Genomic DNA, 22,417 nt, shown 5'->3' on the forward strand with positions numbered 1-22,417 from the left:
AAAATTAAGAATAATCTTTTTATGAATTTTTACATACGAGCTGGTAGACTTTGTAACTGTAGGGAAGAAAAGGAGAAAGAAGAAAATTGGATAATGAAGGTGGGTATGAAAAATGGTTATAAAACCGAGGAAATGAAAAGAATAAAGAAGGGGGCCCACAAGGTTTTGAATAAGGATAGAAATTAAGAAGGCGAAATCAAAGAAAAAGGGGATGAAGAATACAAATACATGGGGATTCTGTATGTAAAAGGGGATGTCGGAAAAGTTCGATAGAATCCTAAAAGACTTCAGACTAAGAGGGGGAATGAGAGCACCCCGAAATATTGAGAAGTATTTTACTGAATACAAAAAGGATGGAAAGGGATGTAACGAGGACAGGGATGAGAAGGGTGTATATAGGATAATTTGTTCTTGTAATAAAGAATACATCGGGCAAACTGGGAGGAACATTGGAATACGCTGGGATGAGCATGACAAGGATATTAAAGAACTGGTACCGAAAACGGGGCTATCCGAGCATGTTATAGAAATGAAACAAAATTAGAAATAGAGAAGTGGCAACGAGAGATTTTAAACAGCCCGATAGAAACATTCATGAGGCAGCATGCATTTGTATAGACAGCGGGAAAAAATTAAATAGGGACGACGGCAACCTGGATGAAAAATTGATCAAAATGTTTAAACGATGGGGTAAAAACGATGACGAGTCTGTGAAACTCCATGTCACGCCGGAAGTGACTCACGCCACTTCAGAAAAACTATAAGAGTTCTCATTGGAAGGAATGTAACACACGTACGTAACAGCAGTTACGTCAGCCATGTAGGTAGGATGGGAACACAGCTCCTTTAGAAGTATTGTCAAGTCCTTGGCTTTTTTTAACAGTTAAGTAATTTTACGTCTTTTAATCCAAAACCTTTTAACCCAATCCTGGATTTGGCCACAAGCAGAGCGTAGCTCTGCAAAACGTCGCTTACAAGATTGTATTTACAACGATACTCACTCACGTAAGTGTTTATTTTATATTTTTTCTTTAATTATATGTGTTACACAGTGACATAGTCAAAACATGCATGGATTCATGTTGGCTGTCCGAATTACTCCGTGCATAATACATGAGTAAATATGGTATATTTCACACAAATTCTAAAATCAATTGTGAAAATTCTGCATTAGAAATATACTAGTATTATCTTACCAGTCAGGTTAAGTGTTTCCAAAGGCACATCTGCTTCTGATCTGGATTCATACTGGATTTGACCATCTTCTGTCTGAATTACACGTCCTTTCCTGCCAGTCATCTATCAAGACAAAATAAGAAAAAAGGCTAAGGTTAATGTGGAAAGGAACAGTTCACATTGTTTCTGAGTTATATTAATTCTCTATCAATAGGAGGTCTGCACTAGCATCCAACAACAATATTTGAAACTGAACCACTCCACTTAGCTGCCAGTTGCCTGCTAATGCAACAAACCTAGTTGCCAAAGTTGAAAATTAAGTTGCCAAATAAAAAATTACACCTCTATGCATACCAAACATCGATGCATGAAAAGCGTAATATATTATAACTAGAGAGACAGACATATTTCTTTTGACAAAAACTCGAAATGGAAAACAACATGTGATGTTCATTTTTACAATTTTGAAAGGTGAGAGGAACATATTTCCACCAGGTTTCGTTGAAATTATGCGTAATGAACAGAAAAAATGCTATATAAACTGTTAAAACGTGACATTTAGTTTATTTACCAACACACCAATTTCTTAAGTCTGAATTATCCTCTGAGTTATGCAAAATCACAGAAAATTGATTATTTCTGTAAAAATTTGAGATGTAAAAATGTACTGCTTTACACAGGAATAATCTTAATACCCAGATAATTACATAAATGTGCTATTATAAGGCAAATTTTTATTTTGTGTACTAAGTATAATTCTCAAATTAAATTTGGGATTGTATTTAACATTTTAACACTGAAATGCAACTTAATATACTGTTTTTGATCCTGAAATGTGCCTAGTTTCTGTACTGAAACCTTGACATAATTATAAGTTTGTTTTAGGTCCACTTTATGCTCAGATATGTTAATCGGGACTGTAAATATAGTAGGGAAGGACCAATAAGAAATATTGCAGACACCGATAGAGTTCTGATATAAAATTTACCAATCCTGATAACTGATATTCTACCAATCCGATATAAAATTCCAAATGGTTCTTGAAGAACATGAATGTTTATTAACCTCCTTAATAAATGTGCATTTCGGGGCAACTGCAGTGCAAAGAAGTTGCATATTTAGACATTTAATTTTTTAAATGTAGGGCATTGAGATTATCCATAAAAATTATAACAAAATAACAGAATTTTCCACTAAATTATAATATACTCCCTCCGTTCCATAATATGGTATAGATATGTTACATTGTAATACATTAGAGGGTTAGGCTGTATGTTAGGTATAGGCTACAATGTGGTTTACAATTTCATACTAATAACAATGCATTTTATTTCACATTACTCTGTAAATAGCCACACATTTGCGAACAATGCATGGTAAAGTTATGTGACAACATATGGTAAGCAGATGCTATAGTACATCTTGGTACTTTACAGGATGGAGTAGTATATGTCAGCTACATTTTGCTACAAAAGCTGGTACACAGGCCACGTCAATGTGAGGTAAGTGTTTGTTGTGCTGCTGCTGTTGCTTCTGGTTTGCACTGGAGGTGGAAAAAAAAACTTCTTGTTTTCCATCAGAGCCTCATCTTTGGTCAAAGCCAGGGGATTGCGCCTACCATTGGAAAAGAAACTCAAAGTGAAAGATGAGATAAAGAGAATCAAAGAGATGTCACGTTCAATTAAGGAACAGAGACAGCAAGAAAAGGAACAGAAGAAAGAGAGAAGAAGAGCAAATTTGAAACGTCGAAAAGAAAATGAGACAAGAGGCGAAGTAGTGCAAGTTGTAAGTATTTGTCTTTTTTGTAAATCCATGTACTTATTATTTCTCTTGTACTTCATGTCTGTTACAAGCATAAAAACATAGTCTTTGTTGTGATGTTTTGAGAGAACACATGCTCTCTTCATCAGATTTTTATTTTTAATTCGATTAAAGATACAGTTATAACCATGTGGTGCATTGTATCTTGAATCAAACTAAAAATAACAGATTTGAGGCATATTTTGAAATAATAAACACTTTTTGTGAAAGAGAAAGTATTCTAAGTGACCTTTCTCTTTACTATGCTCACCTTTTCGACATATCCGATAAAAGCACACCCTGCTTGCTTATTTTTTCGTAATGTTGTCTTTACGAGGAAAGTACCATTTCAGCATTTCACATTAAACCTTAAGTTTTCAGCTTCCAAGTTGTTACTGAAATTCTTATGAAAATACTGGACTGTAAGTGCTTATTGATATTTCTTTACCCTCTATCCAAAATAAATCTGTGACTGAAGACTTTTTAGAAGTTAATTCGAATTTTTCATGTGTACAGAAATTATCTATAATGTGTTGTGCAAAATGTTATACCTGCATTTTATTATTTCGCAGAATATGATTTATCCTTTTCGGTAAGTGAACAATGATGTACATATACTTCTTGCACTGTGATACGATATTTGTAATTGCTTAAGCAGGTCTGTCAACATGTGTATCCATTTTACGTTTCGGTCTGTAGATATTGCATACAGACATAACATACAAAAAATTGTTATTTTTGGCAATTTGTTATTAAATTTATATATATATATGTATATATACACATATGTATGTATATGTATGTATGTGTGTGTATGTGTGTATATATAATCTTGTGTAGTAGTAGTTGTGCATTTGTGTTTTATCTTGTGTAGTGGTTGTTATGTGTTTGTGTGTCTTGTGCAGTAGTTGTGCTGTGTAGTGTTTTTGGGTTTGTCTTGTGTAGTAGTTGTAGTGCCTAGTGTGTTTGTGTTTATTTTGTGTAGTAGTTATGCTGTATAATGTGTTTCTGTTTGTCTTGTGTAGTATCGGTGGTGTGTATGGTGTGTCTTGTGTTGGAGTTGTGCTGTCTAGTATGTATGTGTAGTAGTTGTGCTGTCTAGTATGTTGGTTTTGTCTTGCGTAGTAGTTATGCTGTCTAATTTGTTTGTGTTTGTCTTGTGTAGTAGTTGTGGTGTGTTTGTGTTTATATTTTGTTGTAGTTGTGATGTGTTTGTGTGTGTCTTGTGTAGTAGTTGTGCTGTCTAATGTGTTTGTGTTCGTCTTGTGTAGTAGTTCCTCCATTCATATTGGGGGTTAGGCGTAGAGCTGACAACTCTGCACTGTAAAAACACATGTCAAGAAACAACAATATAAGGCCATGGATGTTCCCAAGGTAAAATATTCCGGAGGTAAAATAGTCCCCCGTTCGGATCTCCGGGTGGGGACTACTTTGGGAGGTCTCTGGACTAAGGATAAGATCTACGTTAGGAAGAAGGATATTAAATTAGGCACCTGGAATGTTCTGAGCCTTTACCGGCCTGGGGCATTTCAGTGTACAGTTAATGAGATAGTTAAGTATAAATTAGATGTAGTAGCTGTCCAGGAAGTTAGGTGGCCAGGAGAAGGGAATTGTAAAACTAAAAATTATACTTTTTTCTATGGTGGTACTGAAAATCATAATTTTGGAACAGGCTTTTTCATAAATAATAGAATTATATCGACTCTTAAAACAGTAGAATTTATTAATGATAGGATATCATATGCAGTTTTACAGGGTAGGTGGTGTAAAATTATTTTAATAAACATACATGCACCAACGGAAGATAAAGATGATAATACTAAAGATGATTTTTATGCAGAGTTAGAACAGGTCTTTGATAAATTTTCTCAGTATGATATGAAAATTCTGTTAGGTGACTGTAATGCACAAATTGGCAAAGAAGAGACATTTAAACCCACGATTGGTAAAGAAAGTCTTCATGAATTAAGTAATGATAATGGTATAAGATTGATTACTTTTGCAACCTCAAAGAATTTAATTGTGAAAAGTACCACTTTTAAACATAAAGATATCCATAAATATACCTGGTCTTCTCCAGATGGTAAAACTCACAATCAGATAGATCATATTCTCATTGATAAGAGAAGGCATACTAGTATAATTGACGTTCGTACACATAGAGGTGCTGACTGTGCTAGTGACCATTATTTAGTAATTGCTAAATTAAGAGAAAGACTCTCAGTGATAAATCATAAGCAACAAAATCTAAAAGTTCTAAAATTTGATACAGGAAAGTTTACTGATGAAAGAATTAAGAAAGATTACCAAATTAAACTGTCAAATAGATTTGATGTTTTGCAGGATTTAAATGATGATGAAAATATAAATGAAACAGACGTAAATAAGAATTGGGAGCACATACGTAATGCAATAGAATCAGCAGCTAAAGAAAGTATAGGATACCATAAACCGAGAAAAAGTAAGCCATGGTTTGATAATGAATGTCATAATCTAATAGAAATAAGAAATCAGGCTAGACTTAGGTGGTTAAATAACTCTGATGATACAAATCTAAACAATTATAATAGAATAAAGCGAGAAGTTAACCGCACGTTTAGAAGTAAAAAAAGAGATTACTTGAAAACCAAAATTAACGAAATTGAAACAAACAGCAAAAATAAAAATATCAGAGATTTATATAAAGGTGTAAATGAATTTAGAAAGGGGTGGCAACCTAAAGTAAACTTGATAAAAGATAAAGACGGTGATTTTCTAGCTGACCCAAGTGATATTCTAAATAGATGGAAGAACTACTTTAATGACCTTTTAAATGTCCATGTAGGAGATAAATCAGAAGTGAATGAAGTACACACAGCAGAACCTTTAGTTCCAGAACCCAACTTGACTGAAGTTAAAGATGCTATTAAAAGGCTAAAGAATAACAAAGCACCTGGCATTGATTTAATACCAGCTGAGTTAATTAAATATGGTGGAAATTCATTAATGTATCAAATTCATAAATTAATCTGTTTAATATGGAATAAAGAAGAAATCCCTCAACAGTGGAAAGAATCCATAATTGTTCCTGTGTTTAAAAAAGGTGATAAAATGAACTGCAATAATTACCGTGGAATTTCTCTACTCTCAACAACATATAAAATATTATCTAACATTCTTTTAACAAGACTAACCCCATATGCTAATGAAATTATAGGTGATTATCAATGTGGATTTAAACGTAACAGATCAACTACAGATCAAATTTTTCACATCAGACAGACACTTGAAAAAAAGTGGGAATATAATCAAAATGTCCATCAGCTATTCATTGATTTCAAAAAAGCATATGATTCAGTCAAAAGAGATAAACTATATAATATATTAGTTGAGTTTGGAATACCTAAGAAGCTTGTTAGTATGATAAAAGTATGCACCAGTGAAACAGAAAGTAAAATTCGTGTGGGTATTAATATGTCTGACAAATTTACAATTCATGATGGGTTAAAACAAGGAGATGCATTATCTCCATTGCTCTTTAATTTTGCCTTAGAATATGCTGTTAGGAAGGTAAAAGAAACTAAAGAAGGACTAAAATTAAATGATGTGACTCAGTTGTTAGCATATGCAGATGATGTAGACTTACTGGGGGATGATGTGAATACAATTAAGAATAATGCTAAAATATTTTTCAAAACTGCTAAAGAGATAGGTTTGGAAGTTAACAAAGAGAAAACTAAATATATGCTTACAGGCCGAAACCAAGTGTTAGGTAATAATCAAAATCTAATTATTGATAACAACTCGTTTGAACCAGTTTCCAAATTCAAATACTTAGGAGTAATATTAACAAATGAAAATTATATTAAAGAGGAAATAAAAAGTAGGCTTAATTCAGGAAATGCATGTTACTTCTCTCTTCATAAACTTTTGTCTTCTCGTTTAATATCTAAGAAACTGAAAGTTAAAATATACAAAACAGTAATTTTGCCTGTAGTATTATATGCATGTGAAACTTGGTCCCTTACATTGAAAGAGGAACATAAATTGAGAGTATTTGAAAATAAGATCCTTAGGAAAATATTTGGACCTAAAAGGGATGAGGAGATAGGTGAGTGGAGAAGGTTACATAATTTAGAACTACATAATTTGTATTCATGTCCAGATATTATTAGAATAATTAAATCAAGAAGACTTAGGTGGGCAGGCCATGTGGCACGAATGGGAGAGGAACGAGGAGTTTACAGGATTCTTGTTGGGAAACCTGATGGTAAGAGACCTGTAGGAAGGCCAAGACGAAGATGGAGGGACAACGTTGAGATGGACCTAAGGGAAATCGGTAGGGATGGAAAAGAGTATATAGAACTTGCTCAAAATAGGGAAACATGGAAGGCCTGTGTTGCTGCAGCCATGAACCTTCGGGTTTAAGAAGGCTAGAGAGTTAGTTAGTTAGTTAGTTTTGCACTGGAGGGACTGAGGCACTGTACCTTGCTGCCGTAGCCTGGCTTTTCCCATATGAGGTATGTTGTAACCATGGCCCCCCCTGTTGCATCAGACAACATTCCATGCACTGTTGCAAGGTGAGGAAAACATTGTCCAGACTGTCCTTGCTGAGCTGGTCAAATGCCTCGTTAACACAGTCGATAAGTTCCAGAACTGTTCATGGATTCTTCTGGTATTGCAAGGACTGGATACAATTGAAAAACCCTAAATCTAGCACATTCAGATCAGGGCTGTTAGGTGGCTGTCACCGGATGGGCTATCTGGGCTGCAGAGAGAATTGCCGGATCATTGTCAGAACAATGGGGTCATGCATTATCCTGTTGGATAACAATTGGTTTCTTCTTTCACTTCTGCGGAAACGTTGCATGTGTTACTGGAATGACATTGTTGATCATCATTGCCCTACATTCAGTTTGTGTCACTGATGTTTTGGGGTGTACAATGGGGGTGCCACGTGGTTTGTTCTTACTGTTTCTCTTTGCTGCCACAGTATCAATGAATGGCCAAATACCAATTCGACCATGGAACCATTGGTGTCTACTCGCATCCCATTTGGGTCGTGCAACAGCTGCCATGAACATTTTATTTATTTATTTATGCTTTGCACTTCTACAGAGGATTGAACCTTTAATTACATGACCTTGGTTTACTTTGGCATTGACGTGTACGGGGCTCCTCATCCAAAGTGAGGTAGTACGTCTGTTGAACTTTCGTCAAATAAAACCACTTCTCATCGATATGTATGTATACGAGGGTCACTATTTATATTTTGAGCCTAACAATGAAAAAACAGGAATTTGGCATTGAAAACTGCTTTATTGTTTTTCGAAGTATTCTCCTTTATGGTCAATACACTATTGCATTCTTTCGAACCATTTGTCAAAGCAGTTTTTCCAATCTTCTTGAGACACCTCCATAATATGGTTTTTGAATGCATCAACGGCATCTTCCGCCGACGAAAATCGTTGTCCACGCAATTTATTCTTGACATTTGGGAACAAGAAGAAGTCATTGGGTGCCAAATCAGGACTGTATGGCGGATGACCCATCAATTCGCTTTTTTTGACTGTTCATAAAGTCGGTTGTTAGACGAGATGTGTGACAGCTGGCATTGTCTTGATGAAGAATGATCCGACGGAGTTTGTTTGTTTTCCGTATTTGACCGAAGACCTCTGGCAAACAAATTGTTGTGTACCATTCAGAGTTGACCGTTCTACGTTCCTCTAAAGGCATAGTTGAAACATGGCCAGTTTTCCAGAAAAAACAGGCGACCATTTGTTTCGATGTGCTTTGAGCGCGAACAACTTTTGTTGGATTGGGTTCATCTTGAAACACCCATACAGTCGACTGCTGTTTACGTTCCAGCTCATGTGCATATATCCATGATTCGTCACCTGTTACAATCTTATATACATCTTTTGAAGCACCACGATTGTATTTATTGAACATTTGTTTGCACCAATTGACGCAAGCGACTTTTTGAGTTTTTGTCAAATTGTGTGGGATCCAACGAGAACGTACCTTTCTCACAGCTAAATGATCATGTAATATTTTATATATGCTGGTGGAACTAATGCCTATGGTTGCCTCAATCTCACATTATGTCACATGACGATCTTGCAGTATTAGGTTTTGCACAGCATCAATGTTTTCTTGAACAACAACTGACTCGTCGGTGAGCGAATGGCGGCCACGATTAAATTCGTTATACCAGCGTTTCACAGTGGCAAAGGATAGGGCTTCATCGCCAAATGTGGAAGTAAGTTGATCGATGCACTCTTGTCTTGATAATCCACGTCGAAAATCGTAAAAAATCATCCCACGAAAATGTTCACGAGTTAATTCCATTTTATTGTTGTCGCGCAATCTCCAACGCAACATAAACAACACAAATGAAGCTATTGACAAAACATTTGAAGTACGTTATGGTCAATAATGCCAGACGATTCCGTGCAAACGTCAAATCGCGTCTAAATTCAATCAGTGTTGCCAAGGCTCAAAATATAAATAGTGACCCTCGTACATAGTCTTGAATTTCCCATCAGGTTCGACCATGGATAAACAAAACTGTACGCGTTCATGTTCGTTCTGGTCTGTTAAATACGGCTTTACTGTGGATGAAACCCTCTTCAATGTTGTGCCTTCTTTCAAATACCTAAATAGAGTTGTTTGCGGGATTCCAATAGCAGAAGCCAAAGATCTAATTGTTCCACATTTATGCATAGGGGTGTCTTTCATTCTGTTCAATTCAACAGAATAATCCTTGCGCTTGCGTCTGCACTTCGCCTTCTTCATGCTCCTAACGTAAGCATTTAATATCCTTTGGTCATACTGTGCCTTAGAACGATGCCAAATGTGTGAAGGTAGTTAAAGATGTTACCTTGAATTTCATTGCAGCTGTCTTAATGGCACTTCTTTAAGGTAACATTTTCCTTGAATTCGAGTAGGAATTGTAGAATGGCACTACGACATTCGGCTGTTAATTGTTTTGCTTTGGTGTTTCTACTCACATTTGCCTCGGTTACTGGTGTGTTTCCTCGTCCTGGAACGCTACAACGGGTGACCACTTGACTGACGTCCACACTCAGCTCCGTATCTGTTTCCTTTTCACGGCTTGTAGTACGTTCTGCACAGTGAATGTCTTGACTGGATGAAGGATCGCTTCACTACTGCACACACAATCATATCGACCACTACTCGGATTCGCATGCACAATAAATCAGCGCATTCATCCTGTTTCCATACCATATTATGGAACGGAGGGAGTATTTATAGATATATCAGATCGGTAAAATAATCGGTAATGTTACTGGTAAACCAATACACTGATATGCTTATATTGGCCAATACCGATAGAGTATCGGTTAATCTGTCCCATCCCTAAAATAGTTTACAGTGGTATCTGAGCCACTGTGCAATTTGCCTCTTCAAGGATCGAACCCTGGACCCCTTGATATTTGTAGAGCAAGAGCAGATGTTGAGTGGTTGAGTAAGAAATTAGTGAACCACTTTCGATACCACTCTTGTCAAATGAGCCATAGTCTACTTGTGAAAAGCACCAAGTCTGGTCACTGAAAATGGAGAATTGAAAAATTTACATAGGGGAAAAACCAAAAATTTAACTGACATCCAAATCAAATTTAATAATATTTCCAGGTTTCATATGATGCAGAACACAAAGTCCTTAAATTTAGAAGTAAGAGAAAAATTTCATGTTATTGCAAAATAATAGTGGAACCTCGATTTTACATTTTTCTGAGGAAGAAGCTTAAAAAACTTAAAATGCAGCATAATGTAAAATCGAGGAAAATTATATAGCATTTTGCACTATTAGGACCATGAATATTGAATGTATAATGTGGGAAAATGTAAAACAGGGGTTCCACTGCACCTGTTTTTATTTAATAATATTCATGCATTTGTTAAGAGAGCATTCTGACTTGTAAAAACTGTAAAATACTGATAGAATGAAGAGGTGCAACTTGTGCCAAATAAAGCACATAAAAAGTTCTTACCTCAGCAACGTTTTCCGGTCCTCCTAGTTCATCGATGAGCTGATCGAGCGTGTTTGGTGGTAATTTTTCCCCTATGCGTTCAATATGCTCTGATATATCCTCCTTCATCTTGCAAGCTCGTTCTATAGCATCTTTAGGAGGAGGAACACCAACAGCCTCACCGTTCTTTTTCCCCTTCCGAGATGTTTTCTTTGCTATCAAGTCATTGATTTTGTCTTTTGTGGATTGACCTTTCACAGGCTTGTTCTTCTTCCCCTTCTTCTTTCTTCCTACCCATGGATCTGTAACCATAAGCATTCAAATTAAAACTAAATCTCTCATACACTTATAAGTAGGGGTGAGGTAGTGGTTCATAGCAGTGTTATTGGTGTTGGAAAGTACTGGATGGAGTTTAACATTGAAGCAGGATGTTACTTCCTCCACAGTCCAAGTACCTTGCCGAGTATGCAGAAATCTGTTTTGGACGGAAACATGAAATGTGAAATAATACACTGTTATGTTAATTTTTCATTTCATGATGAATGTGGTAAACGCAAGTATTACCTACGTGAAGTTTAGTGTTTCTGCATTGTAGTGATGTGCTACCATCTCCGCTCAAGACACCGTACCCTCAATGAATGAAGGCAGTGAGCCTTCAAAATTAATTGTGCAACTGGTGCTACGTGGAAACACGAAACTTCACGTAGGTAATAATTAGAGGCACATGTTTTTGGTAAATAAAACAACAACATTTCGGTACAAAAACAGAGTCCATTTCAGGTTCAAAAGTGGTAAATAAAATAAAATTTCGCTGTTAAAGCGGTGAAAAAGCAGTATATGAAATTACATTTTGGTTTTAAAAATTTGAATATAATCCCAAATTTGATTTAATAACTGCACTTATTACACAAAATAAACATATCTCTTCCAATAACACATGTATGTCGTTACCAGAATATTAAGTTTATTCCTGTATAAAGGGGTCTATTTTTGCTTCTCAAATATTTACAGCAGAATTAATCAATTTTCCGTGAATTGCATAACACTCAGGATAATTCTGACTTCAGAAATTGTTGCGTTGGTAAATAAACTCTACATTTCGTGTTTAACAGTCTATTTCGCATTTTGCAGTTCATTTCACATTATTTTGTGACAAAACAGGGTAGGAAAATGCACCTCACCTTTCAGAAACATGTAAAATTAACATTACAATGTGTTATTTCACATTTCGTGTTTTCGTCAAAAACGAAATATGCATGCCTCTAGTAGTAATTAATTTCTCATGTTTTTGAAAGGTGCGAGGTGAATTTTCATACCATGTTTTGTCATGAAATAATGCAAAATGTAAAATAAAACTCTTAAAATGAAATTTACAGTTTATTTACCAACATGATACTTTCTGAGGTTTGAATTATTCTGAGTGTTATGTAATTTGAAGAAAATTGTTTAATTTTACTGTAAATATTTGAGAAGTACTCTTGATAACTACATAAAATGTGCTATTAGAAGGTAAATGTTTATTTTGAGCACTAAGTGTAGTTTTTAAATTAAATAATGGATTATATTCACGCTGCTTTTGATACGAACATGTTGCCAGTTTTTGCACCAAGAATAAATATGTTCCCACTGATAAGAGAAGGGGTGCAATGTGAATATAGGTAGAAAACTATTCTTTTCATAAACACTAATTATGTTACATTCCATGAGGGTGAAACGGTTGAACAAAAGCAATATGCCATTAGAGTGAATGAATTAATTAAAATTTTTGGGAGCATCAGTACACATGGCCATTGCACCCTTCATTGTATATGGGGAAATATCACTTTATCGAAAATCCTTACCTGGGAGTTAAAAAAGGTGTGAAAAAAGCCCATTGAGAAAGGTTAGGAAGTGCAAGATTTTAACGACACCAGCACCGCAAAAACAGGAGCTAAGACAAGAATCAACATGGCTGCCACATGATTTGGTAAAAAGTTGAGTAAAATAAGTTAGTACATGCCAACACTGGACCTTTTGAACTTCAGCTACTTGGTAAAATGATGGCATGTGGCGTAAGTTATGCTTTATCAAAATACATTAGTTAAAACACTGTCGTCGTCTCCCAACATGCATCATAAATTGTTGAGAAAGTTAAAAGTGTGTGTGAGGAAATTAAAATGTGCATATCTGAGGATGATGTATCAAACACGAAGTCAAGTAAATGACCTGTTATAAATGAGAGGGAGGGTGTGAGAAATGCCATGTACCAATGGTTGGGCTTCATAGCACGAACCTTGTTCCCCGTTACCTCACCTCACTCTTCCTGCAACGTGACAAGAAGGGAGTAACAAAAAAAACATTCTGCATGTCAATGGCTGGCAGAAGGTGGACCAGAACATCGCACCTCAATGGTAAGTGCATCCATGGCTTATTGGTTACCAAAGCATGCTGCGACACCAAAGAGTCCGGGTTCTACACCGTCTGCATCAGCAGATTTGGCAGCAGCATCGGCTGCTTTGTTCCTCTTCATGCTCAAGTGACTGGGGATCCAGCAGAAGCGAACTTGAGCTCTGGCAGATATGAACATATGCCAGTGCTGTGCTGCACTACAGGATGTCTGAACGACAGCAATTCCAGACACTGGAGCAGACTAGTTGAATCAGTAAAAATGAGAACTTTCTCCAAATTGTAATGTTCAGCCATGTCCAGTGCCGTTACGACTGCACAGAGTTCAGCCATGTAGATTGAACAAGCAGGATGGAAAACATAACATAACTGTCACTATGTGGTCTCTCAACAAAAGCACAACCAATTTGGACCCATCTGTATAAAATACATTAAAATTGGGGTGCTGAGATCATAGCTCCAAAAACCACTATTATTGTTTCTGCCCTTGGAAGGGCAGTTAAGTGACATGTCGATCAAAGGTGCAGGGAATTCTCAAGTGGGGAGAGGTGAAATGAGTTGAGACATCAGGCAGATCAATATCAACACCAAGTGAAAATATCTCATCTGCATGAACACTGAATGGTCATGCAGCATGGGGATGTAGCCGGTAAATAGACTTTCTTGTCTGAGACAGTGTAGTATGATGGATGCAAAAGAATCAAACATAGTTGGATGTACTTAACAGTAAGTCTCTGTCTTCGTTGAGACAGTGACAGCTCTGATGTCTCCACATACAAACTGACAATTGGACTGGTATGAAATGCACCGGAACATGAACAAATGGTGTTGACGATGCCGAGGAGGACAGGCAGACATAGTCGACCTAGTAAGTGAACAGTACAGGTGGAACAGTAGTATTCTATTTAAGGGCAGGAAGAACAGTTTGTGTCCAGCCAGAAGGACCCTAAACTGCTCCTCCCCCCACCAACCTTTCCCCACAGCAACCTGGGGTAAGAGAAGTCTGTGCGCTAGATGGTCGTAGGAGAAAACTTTGCATTACGCTTATGGGAGTATTATTATACTTGTTCTCTCGGAAGTATCAACTTCGGATGGCACAGAAAAACACATGAACCGAAAGAGGCCAGGTTAAAGATTTGATTGGCATGCAGAGAAGTCAAAACTTCCATTTGATTAGTCATAACTTCTTTTGTACATAAGTAATACATCGTATCTAGCTTAATAATAAATTTTTCATACTCTCTTGTTCACCAGGGTTTTCCTTTTAGTAGCAGTGCCCATTCCGATGATATTGAAATATATGCACAATTGGTGCGAAACTCACTCTTCAGCTTAAAAAGTAAAAAAAAAAAAAAAAACACCATTCGCCACATGTAACTTTTTCTGCAGTTACCTGGAAAGCAGTAGCATGTACTTCCAACAGAATAGCACCAACAAGTAATACCAGATGGCAAAGGGGACAGGGATGGAAACTCTCAAAAACCAAAATACCCATTTCACTCCCTCCCCATACGTGCAGACACACAAAAAAAAAGAAGCCAGGAGGGCACATAAATAGAGAATATAACACTTCTACATACCAGCATCTGAATCGCTTTCATCATAGAATGGATTGAAGTCATCACTGGCATTGCTGTCATTTTCTGAAGGTTCCTCCGATTCGTCTGAATCTGAACCAGAGAGCCTGAATTCTGACCCAGAACTATTATTATTCCGTGATGCATCTGAATCATCTGTATCCGAGGAAGACATCTTCACTCTCTTGAATGCTTTCTGAGCTGCCCGACGTACTGAAAAAGGTGGGAATGTTAGTGTTTCAAAATCAACATACAGGGTGCTCCAAAAGAATCTTTACAAATCTGACCCTCGAAAAAAAAACAGACAAAATAAGTTGCGAAAATTCTGTTCTTGTGCATGTAAAAGCAACCAAAAGTTTTACTGGTACTCAAAATGGAGGGAAGACCCCTACACTGAACTACAGATGGATAGTTATAGAATTTTGAACCAAATTACAGGCTACTTGAAAGAAATATAGGGTCACTAAATTTATAAGCAATTTCATTGATAAACCATGTCAGTATTTCTATACTGGTCGATACAGATACAGAACTGATTAATCTGCCCCATTCTTAAAATATATAGCGAAACCCCAATTTTACAATTCCTGTATTTTACATTTCCACTATTATACTTTCAGTTGTCATGGTCCCTTTTAAGTTTTTCATTAAAAAAATTCTAATTTTCCAATGTTTATTTCAGATTGCAAAATCTGGTAGAAAAAAAATAATTGGTCAGAACATTCATTTTAAACACTTGAGTATTTGTACTTTCACTAAGTAATAAGGACTAGTTTTGGCATGTACATACTTGTTCTCAAGCTTTCACCATATCATGTGGCTTCCTCAGGAGATAGGACAAGGATAGTAGAGATTAAGACATTGGAAGGTAAGTTTGTGGATTAAAAAAGGTTAGATAAAAATACAATAAAAGGTAAGAGACAAAGCAGTGCCCTGTCACCCCTTCCTTCCAACTCTGGCTGGCAACTGACTGCCCCATCCAATATGGCTGCCTGGCTGACAGGAAGTAAAGATGGCTGCGCTTCCTGGTGGTCATTTGTTTATTGTGATGTGATCGTCTGGATTTCACACTGAAACACTGCACTTTTTGTTGGTAATTTTTTCTAATACTAATTGCCATCCTTTATCTAACGACCCTGCATGTTCATTTAAGTTGTCTGTTGTTTTAAAGATGGCAAAGAGAAAGTTATGCCTTATTTATTTGTGCTTTGTTGCTTTATACATTGTGGATCATAAGTAATGGCGCAAACTGACAGAGTTGAAAGTACACGATAATAGAAGCAAAAAAAGTCTCAGTAAACATGGATGAGCAAACGAGCCATTTTAGAGATAATTGCGAATGTGTGGTTACAAGCCGCAATGGACTTCAATGTTTGTAAACATCATCCTAGTTGGTAAAATGCTAATAATACAGTAAGAAAAGTCATTGGGGATCTCAATTGAACATTCTACTTACTTTAACAAACGTTAGTATGTTACATGTTACAATTACTGTACACTCATACCTGTTAAAGGTGGTGTTCAAAGTGTCGTCCTTGCATCTCGATGCAATACTGTACGTGATTCTGCATTGAGTTTTTCGAATTCTTTCGAACACCCTGGTTCATTTCGGAATTGGTCACAAGCATGTACAATTCTCTTTACTGACTGTACCCATCCTGCTTGATTACAACGCCACCTCTCGGAAATGTTCTGTTTTGTAAACAAAGAGCAAACCTTGGAACGTGCAAGGAGTAAAGCACTCAGTGTTTACAAAATGCAATCAGTGACGGCTTCTAACCACACATTCGCACATATTATTAGCATTTTACCAACTAGTACAATGTTTACAAACAATGAAGTCAGTGCGGCTTGTAACCACACATTCACAATTATCTCGAAAACTGCTCGTTTGCAGACCCATGTTTACAGAGACTTTTTTGCTTATATTATCTAGTACTTTCAACTGTGTCAGTTTGCGCCATTACTTATGATACACCCTGTATTGCTCTTCTGCAACTTTCAGCTAATCATGATGAAGAGAATGAGTGATGATTAGGTGAAATTGAAGAAGGGACACTCACAAAGAATACACATGACTATGTCAGAACTTGAACCTGGGAACTTCAGTGGCAAGATCGAAAATTGAGCACTTTAAATTCTCGACCACAGAGCTACCTCTATACAATCATCCTGGATGACTCATAACAGAATACTTTCATAATAAACATCCAGAGTAACAAACTGACCATCATCGGCCAATGACATTTCCAATATCTATGCAGACCTGAAACTAAATAAATAAATAATTTAAATGTATTGTGAAATTCAGCATAGCTTACGTGGTTTTCGCTTTCCTGAAGATGAGCCACCAGCCACACCTTCAATATCACCATTGTTGCTTGCTGATGAGCCAGAGGCACCAGCTACCGATAGTTTGTTATCCGAGATTGTTTTCTTTGGTGGGTCTAAGCCTAGGAGACGGTGGACTCTGTTTCTGTCTGGAGCTGGGAAATGCTTCTCCACTAGCGATTGCAACACACCCCTAGAATCAGACAGCAATATTAGCTTCAATATTCCAGTCACAGATGTATAAATCCCATCAATTAAATGCCATAAATAGGTACCTTCATAATTAATTTAAACTAAAAGAAATTAAGTTAATTGTTGCCAGAAGACAGTTCTAAACATATATTACATCATTGTGTGAGAAGCAGAGAGCAAGCAATTCAAAAAGAAACCGAAGTCTTTTTGTAAAGTTTGTATATAAATTCATTGAAGAGAACCGACAGTGGCAGTGCCTAGCGGTGTTCTTAGTTATTAACTTGGCCCAGTTTCAAAGGTGTTTCTAACCACAGTAACGCAGTACATCGCGTTGAGTGCCCACGGCGATTTTCAGTTACCCTATCATGAAGGAAGGAACTGGAAGAACAGTGAGTATGTGTGAAAGCATTCAAAGAGACATGTGACATGAAGCCTATAGTAAAGAATGTTTCAGTCAAACACAATATTACGAATGGTATAAACGTTTCATATCGGGTCGAAACTCCATCGATACCAACGCAAAATCTGGATGCCCATCCACCCCTGTGGACATCATTCACATAGAAAGACTGCGGGAAGTCATGCATGCGGTAGTCTCACCGTACGTGAAGTTGCTGCTCAACTGAACATCAGCATAGGCTATGTCACATGATTTTTAATGGACAATCTGCAGTCTTGGAAGGATCATCATGATAATGCACGTGCTCATTCCTAACTTGTTGTCCGGGAGTTTTTGGCAAAGTGCCAGACACCTATTGTCCTACAACCAACCTACTTCCCTGATTTGGCACTAGCAGACTTCTTCCTCTTCCCCAAGTTGAAATAAATTCTCAAAGGTCACACATTCCAGATAATAGGTGAGATCAAGAGGAATTCCCTACGGGACCTAAAGGCCATTCCAAAACTGGAGTTCCAGCAGGCATTCCAGGACTGGAAGAAACACCATTTTCTCAATTTTGTAAAAGTTTGGTTTCTTTTTGAACAGCCCTTGAATGTTAAACAAAACCGAATACTGCATTTTTGGAGTACGTTCCTCTGGTTCTCATATACCAATATCCTGAAAACACTGCTTATGCATAGGTAAGCCAAGAAATAATGCACATCTTGGATATTAAATGATTTTCTTTTGTCTCAAGAATTTTGCCACTTTGTACACACCTGTAGCAAAAAAAAAAAACACTGCAAAAGTTTGCAGCTACACATTCTTGAAGTCTTGTCTAATATTTCGGTGCAGAGTTATGTTTGCCAATTTTTTAAATTATCATTTTAACTACGTTACTTTTGAGTTTCTCTTCAAAATACAGGGAGTTGTTCAAAGTATTTGAAGATGTCTTTACCGACTAACTCAAATTCATTTTAATTTGAAAGTTCGTAAACAGAAATGAAAAACTTACTTTGCGGTTGAAACAAAGTCTGACAATTCGCCATCTTCTCTTTCCAACTGCTCCAATGTTCTTGCTTCACCAGTTGACTGCAAACCTATTACTACACACTTGCCGCATTTTACTGCTTCCCTGTGGAAAGTATACAAGTAATTCTGTTATCAGATAAGTAGAAATAAAAAATGTTAATAAAAACATGCATTGTCTACTGGTAAAGTGTGTTAGATGACCTTACAATACTAGAGAACTTTCTAATGGCAGTGCCAAAATTGGTTTCACATGTGTCATGTAGCTGATGGGAATAGAAATCCAAATAATGCTGGGATTGATTGAGTTGGTGTTGTAAGTCAACTTTATGCACAGTAAGGCTAATCGGGACTGGACCTACAGTTTAAAGTGGGATCCGAACCACTATGTGCCTCCACCGAGTATTGAACCCTGGACCCCTTGATTACAAGGCAAAGACACGGCCACTGCACCATCGGGGAGGGCCTTGTGATTGTAAAAAAAAAAAAACTGCTAAATGCAGTAGTGTTGGTCCATGGTGCAGAAGGTTGGATGTAGTCACACACATTCTATTAAGAGTTGATGAGGTCATTACAAGCCAGAAGTACCCATGACTGATGACTGTACATGTATAAGTGCATCTGGAGCTCACCTACTTTCTTGTCAATGAATGCCTGGAGGGCAAAGACAGTTAAGTGTAGTACTAATCAGAGGAATACAAAATTTAAGTATAATTACAGGTTTTCTGGCTAAATTCCATAATGTGAAAATTACGGCTGTGCCGATTCAACTTACAGTCTATGCCCATACTGATGTAGGTATGGATCCTTGAAAACTGTAACATATTGATTTATCCAATTAGATGCATAAGTTCACCACAGTTTTGCTTTAGAATATTATAAAATACCCGTTATGTAATCACAATATGCAGTTTTACATGCAATACAGGTGCAAAATAAATGGAAATTTTCAATAATTATCAGTATAATTATTCAAAAGACCAATGACAAAGAAGTGTCTGCCAGTATCTTAAATAAATGTTGATAATTACTTACACGGATACCACTGGTATCAGCTGATACCGATACATCAGCATTGGTATCGGGCCTGCCATGGTGAAAACCAATTGTGTTTAAGGGTACAAAGAACAGTTTCCATGTCCAGCCAGACGCAAGGACCTGAAACTGTTCCTCCCCTGAAACGATCTCAAGGACTATGTGTATCACAATATTCCAGTAATACGAAAATGCTACTGATGTCTCAATTGTATTACCCAGTGACCCAATATGAGTCTCAATTATCTAATATGATCGTCGGACGAATGCATGGACGTGTAGCAGAGAAAGTATAGTGGTCATGCAACTGTGTAATTTAATAGAATACATAAGAATACACTACCATCAAATATAATGCATGAAAATTTCATAGTCACATATAACATAAATTATCAAGTGCTACTAACGTCACATTCTAATCAAAACCTTCGACAACTCAGAAGGTAACAACTTTACAAAATCTACATGCAAAATTGATTATACCTTTATTCCTTTCTTACATGAGAATACAGTAAAATTGCAGTGCGTGCTGTCTGCTTATGTTTAGGTGTAATTCATAGGAAAAACAATCTTCATTTTTAAAATCTGAGTTATATTACTTACGATCTTATAGAAAAAATGAACAATTACAAGTATTGCTCATCCCACTTGGAGATGATGTCAGTTGCTTCACATACCATTATTATCACACACAAGGTTTGTCAGTATGAATATTACAAAAACCCGCAGCGAAGAAAGATAAATATACATTGTCAAAATTACATCGCAGATGTATAAAATATTTTTCGAACAAATCAAAGTTCAAGATTTATTACTCGAAGTGCTGGACGAATCCAGTGGAATATTATCGTTTCCCAAGTTCAGAAAATGGATTAAATATTTGTAGTAAAACCTTTTCAAAGTCTTGAAGTATTCGAAATTGTAAAAGTCAATCCAATCATACTTATCTGTACGTATTTCCAACATGCAAACCAAGTTCAGATTATATCCTCGTCAAATCACATATTTTCACATTTAAGAATATACCCTTCCCATTTTACCAATTCGGGTATTATGTCTTCTTTATTCCATTATGGACATTGCACATTTAATAAGACATAACATTGTACAATTTCATCACGTTTTCAACGAGATGTTTTCAGATTTTATCTGCTCCCAAAATTTTTTGTCAGATTTCATCTGCTTCCATCTTAAAGAAAGATGCAGTGCATATCAATCCTTACACTTTTCACCATATTCACAGAATACAAACTACTAAACATTTTACATGAAAGAAATCTTATTTTGTACTTATTAGTGATCTGAATTTTGTTGTAAGATATTCGTTGGATAATAAATTACCTTGTAAGTTATTAAACTGCTTGTATTATTTCTTTTAAGTTATAAATGTTAATTTAAAGTTTCTCATCTTTTGTGGGAAAAAGGGATTTTCCCATGTGATATAAATTTTCCCTCTATAAGAGTTTTTTTCCCTTTATGATAGTTGGCAATAATGATAATTTTTACTTATATAGGATTACCATTTATGGAGCTTCCTTTATTGAATAGTGAATTTTACTGCTTTTTTGAGTTTAATATGACTTAATTTAGATAGAATACGTTCTCATATCACAGGCAGTACAAAGGTAGAACCAGATAAGCACCCAAAACCTAGTAATTCTCAACTTTTTACATGTTTTTATGAATATTGCAAGCTTACCGTAAGTACATGGATGAACCAATACAACCAAAATTACATTGCCAATCTTAAATATATTAATAAAGATCACCTCAAATAAGAGTGTCAAGCATTTTACATTATTTGTCTATAATGGTACGAATTCTAGTACCGTTATACTCCCACCAACCTTTTACCTGCAGGGAGCTGGGAAAAGAGAGGCCTGTGCAGTGGATGGTTGTAGAAGGGGGAAACACTTAGCATTATGCTTATGGGATTATTATTTTACTTGTTCTCTTGATAATATCAAACTTCTGATGGTGTAGAAAAACACACAAACGGGAACAGAATAGGCTGAAGATATTGTTTGTGTCAGGAAAAGTTTAAACTTTCATTTGATTACCCATAATTTGAAGTACAAGTTGTTTGTCCATGAGGAATACACAGAAGTCTCTAAATAATTATTCATCACATATTGTACAGATTGTATCTAGCTTAATAATCAACTTAAAAAACTACTTTCACTTGCAACATTCATACTCTCTTGTGCTGTGTGGCCATCCCAACGAAATTGAAACAAATGCATACCTGGTGCGAAACTGTCACTCTTCGACTGAAGTAAAACACTCATTCTGCATTTTTGTTTACATGTAATTGATTCGTTGCTGTATTTGGTGCTTTAAGTGCACTTTATGCATAATAAGGCTAATCGGGACAGAACCTACAGTTTAAAGTGGAATCCGAACCACTATGTGCGTCCACCAGGTATTGAACAAAAACCCGTGATTACAAGGTGACAACATCACATGTAGTTGAATATTATTCACAATAAAAGGTAAAGCTATTCCCTGTGCATTACACCAAAACCATAACAGCACAT

At 36.3% G+C, this 22,417-nt stretch overlaps 1 protein-coding gene across 1 annotated transcript in view; it reads right to left on the bottom strand.

Annotated features, from left to right (window-relative positions):
* sno (Protein strawberry notch) overlaps positions 1–22,417 on the bottom strand; it is a 97,712-nt gene that overhangs the window by 28,785 nt on the left and 46,510 nt on the right. Inside the window, exons 13-17 of the mRNA XM_083140255.1 lie at positions 18,832–18,951; positions 17,236–17,438; positions 14,918–15,127; positions 10,974–11,254; positions 1,197–1,299 (exon numbers count right to left, since the gene is read on the bottom strand). Of these exons, the coding sequence (XP_082996381.1) occupies positions 1,197–1,299; positions 10,974–11,254; positions 14,918–15,127; positions 17,236–17,438; positions 18,832–18,951 (917 nt within the window). The remainder of the gene's footprint in view (positions 1–1,196; positions 1,300–10,973; positions 11,255–14,917; positions 15,128–17,235; positions 17,439–18,831; positions 18,952–22,417) is intronic.

The sequence above is a fragment of the Lepisma saccharinum genome, chromosome 18 (genome assembly GCF_977018435.1).
Source record: "Lepisma saccharinum chromosome 18, izLepSacc3.1, whole genome shotgun sequence".
In the NCBI taxonomy this organism is placed as follows: domain Eukaryota; kingdom Metazoa; phylum Arthropoda; class Insecta; order Zygentoma; family Lepismatidae; genus Lepisma; species Lepisma saccharinum.